This window comes from Psammomys obesus, unplaced genomic scaffold, assembly GCF_907164565.1.
Source record: "Psammomys obesus unplaced genomic scaffold, mPsaObe1.curated_primary_1811, whole genome shotgun sequence".
Classification (NCBI taxonomy): Eukaryota; Metazoa; Chordata; class Mammalia; order Rodentia; family Muridae; genus Psammomys; species Psammomys obesus.
In genome coordinates this window covers 1-2697 of record NW_026594453.1, presented here as the reverse complement: position 1 = coordinate 2697, position 2697 = coordinate 1, and the positions used below count along the sequence as shown (strand labels likewise).

Below are 2697 nucleotides of genomic sequence, written 5' to 3'. Positions count from 1 at the left end.
GAAGTCTGTGAGCTAGAGGGAGTTTAGGGGAAGGGAGGAGGGGAGAAGAGCCAGGATACTAGTGTGGACTTTGAAGTTTACATACTGACTGAGGGAACCTGCAGGCCAGCTGGATGGTTGCTGTCCCTTCAGCTGGAAGTCAGGGAAATGACTCCTTTCAGCAAATGGGAACCGACTTCACAAATTCCTGAGGAGCGATGCTTTCATGTAACTGCCAGAAATTGCAAAGCCCATCTTGAGCTCATTTCTGGATATATGGACTGCCATTTGGAGTTTGGGGAACTGGGTACCATGATTGGCCTCATATTTGACACTAATGTAATGTGTACTTTAAAAAAATGTTGACTTCCAGTTTCCACTATTGGCACCCAGGAACATGATTCAGTTTTGAGTATTGACCTTACACACTATCATCTTTAAAACCTAGCCATCTTTGGGGTTCTCTCTGTGGGTTCTGTTTGCTTACTTCATTTGGTTTGGTTTTGGTGTGTCCCTTGGCATTTTCTGTATCTGGCAAATGTTATTAATGGTCTTATTTTCCATTTCAGTCTCTGCAGCTTTTTGTTCTTGCACCATTGAAGCAGATAGGCCTGCCAGTGCAATGCTGGCCTGGGGTGGCTGGGACATGCCTCTGTCCCTTGTCCCCAGAGTTAGAGGAGAGAAGATTTAGTCTTTCATCTTAAATGTATTGTCCTCTAAAAAGTTTCTGTTTGTTTGTAAAATGCCCTTTATTGGGTGGAGGACCATCCCTTTGACTTCCTTAAATGCCTGGCTGCAAACATTGAAATAGGAGGAAAGGCTGATAATCAATCCTGTTATGTTCTGACGAGGCATTGTGGCCCTGAGTTCCTTCAGGGAGGCTAACATCCCTGCCCATCACTCCACCCACTAATTTTGGGAGACAATGGCCCTGGACCCCCTTTAGCACCAACTGTTTCAGGAAGTGGAATGTTCTCCACTTAGGAATGGGGAGAGTGCTTCTTGCATACCAAGCCCTTTCCTACTAAAGGGCCACGGTCTCACTTCATCAGAGTCCCAGGATACTGCATGCTGTGACAGGCTCTGGAGCTCTGAGATAGTCATGACTGCTTCTCCACTTCATAGTTGCCATTCGGGGTTGAGCCATGTCTACAGTTCCTGTCTACCACTGTGTGCTGTTGTCTGATTCCGTTCCTCCTGCTCTAGTCTGTGGGGTGTTTGGACTGTTCTGTGCTTTGATTACAGGAGTTTATAATGTGTATTTATATGTAAATAAATACACATGTCTGTTTCTATGCAAGCCTAGTGCTAGTCTCTAGAGTGCCAGATAAAATTGTCTTGTGTTTTTTATCATCATTGACTGTTTTCCAGTTAGAGACAAACAGAAAAACCACATCCCTGCGATGTTGAAATCAGCTGTTTATTGGAAAGATGCGTTCCCTTGCGCAACTGTGTATACTCATATCTACTGCTAACTTTATTCTTACGTGAACTCCTCTCCCATTCTGTCTTGTGGGCGGACATTGTCCACTCACATAAAGGCTATGGATTTCTATTTGTTAATCTAAAATATTCATAACTTGCTGGGTTATTCCTGTATTTGATTTAGTTGTACACTGTTTCTTCTAAAATCTTTTCTCCTCTGCCTCTAAAGTTCATCTCGCTTACTGTCTGCAGGCTTCTGGTGTTCACCCCTGAGCACCACGCATCCCTGACCAATGTCCGTGCTGAGGAGGAGAAGGACAACAGGGCAGGAGGGGCAGAGGATCTGCAAAGCGATGGTATGTCAGCTGTAGCAGAGGTGCTTAAGCCTGAGGCAGAGTTAAACACGCCATTGACCAGCCAGCAAATGAACTGGATGTTCCTCATCAGAGGCCAGAGAGCAGATCTGAGGAGGGTCAGCTCTAAAGTACTGTAAAAGCCCAGGGGCATTGTGGGAGCAGGCATCTGACAGGATGGGAGGGACCAACTCCAACCACAGCATACCTAGTTATCCCAGGCTTGCTTGTCTGTGAAAAGAGCCCCTTAGAATAAGCCCTTTTCAGAGGCGGCGCATCGCTGCTTTTTTGAAAATGTGTGCCTGTCAGCTTCAAATTTAAAAACACAACCATGACTTTTTGTTATTAGTCACAGGAAAAGCCGTGCATGAATTCTATACAAATCTGTGCATCTGTTTTTCTGTAAAGATGAACAAATGCATGATGGCTGGGAGTCCTCTGAGCTTTAAATTTTCAGATCCTAGGATCTGAGGACTAGCTTCCTTAGGGCTCCTTTCATGTCACGATTCCTCAGGCTGTAGATGAAGGGGTTGACCAATGGTGTCACCACTGTGAAGATGACAGTGGCAACTGTGTCCTGTAGCGAATATGACGATGAAGGACGCATATAGACCCCCAGGATGGCCCTGTAGAAGAGAGAGACCACGGTGAGGTGAGACCCACATGTGGACAGGGCTTTCCTTATCCCTCGGGCAGAGGGCATCTTCAGGACATTAGAGAAGATGTAAACATAGGAAACAACAATGCTCGTAAATGGTGTCAGGAATATCACACCACCCACAGTGAAGACCATCAGGTCATTGATAAAGGTGTCAGAACAAGAGAGTTTCAGGATGGGGTAGGGGTCACAGAAGAAGTGGTGCACCTCATTGTGGGAACAGAAGGTGAGTCGAACCATGAGGAGAGTGTGCAAGAGAGCATGCAGGTTTGTGATGACCCA

The 2697-nt window shown here is 45.8% G+C and overlaps 1 protein-coding gene across 1 annotated transcript; it reads right to left on the bottom strand.

Moving 5' to 3' along the window:
• Positions 1 to 2217: 2217 nt before the first annotated feature.
• On the bottom strand, positions 2218 to 2694 carry LOC129685522 (olfactory receptor 1468-like; the record flags this gene model as incomplete). Its single annotated transcript, XM_055619041.1, has 1 exon — positions 2218 to 2694. A coding segment is annotated over one exon (477 nt), but the record flags the coding sequence as incomplete, so codon positions are not given.
• Positions 2695 to 2697: the final 3 nt, after the last annotated feature.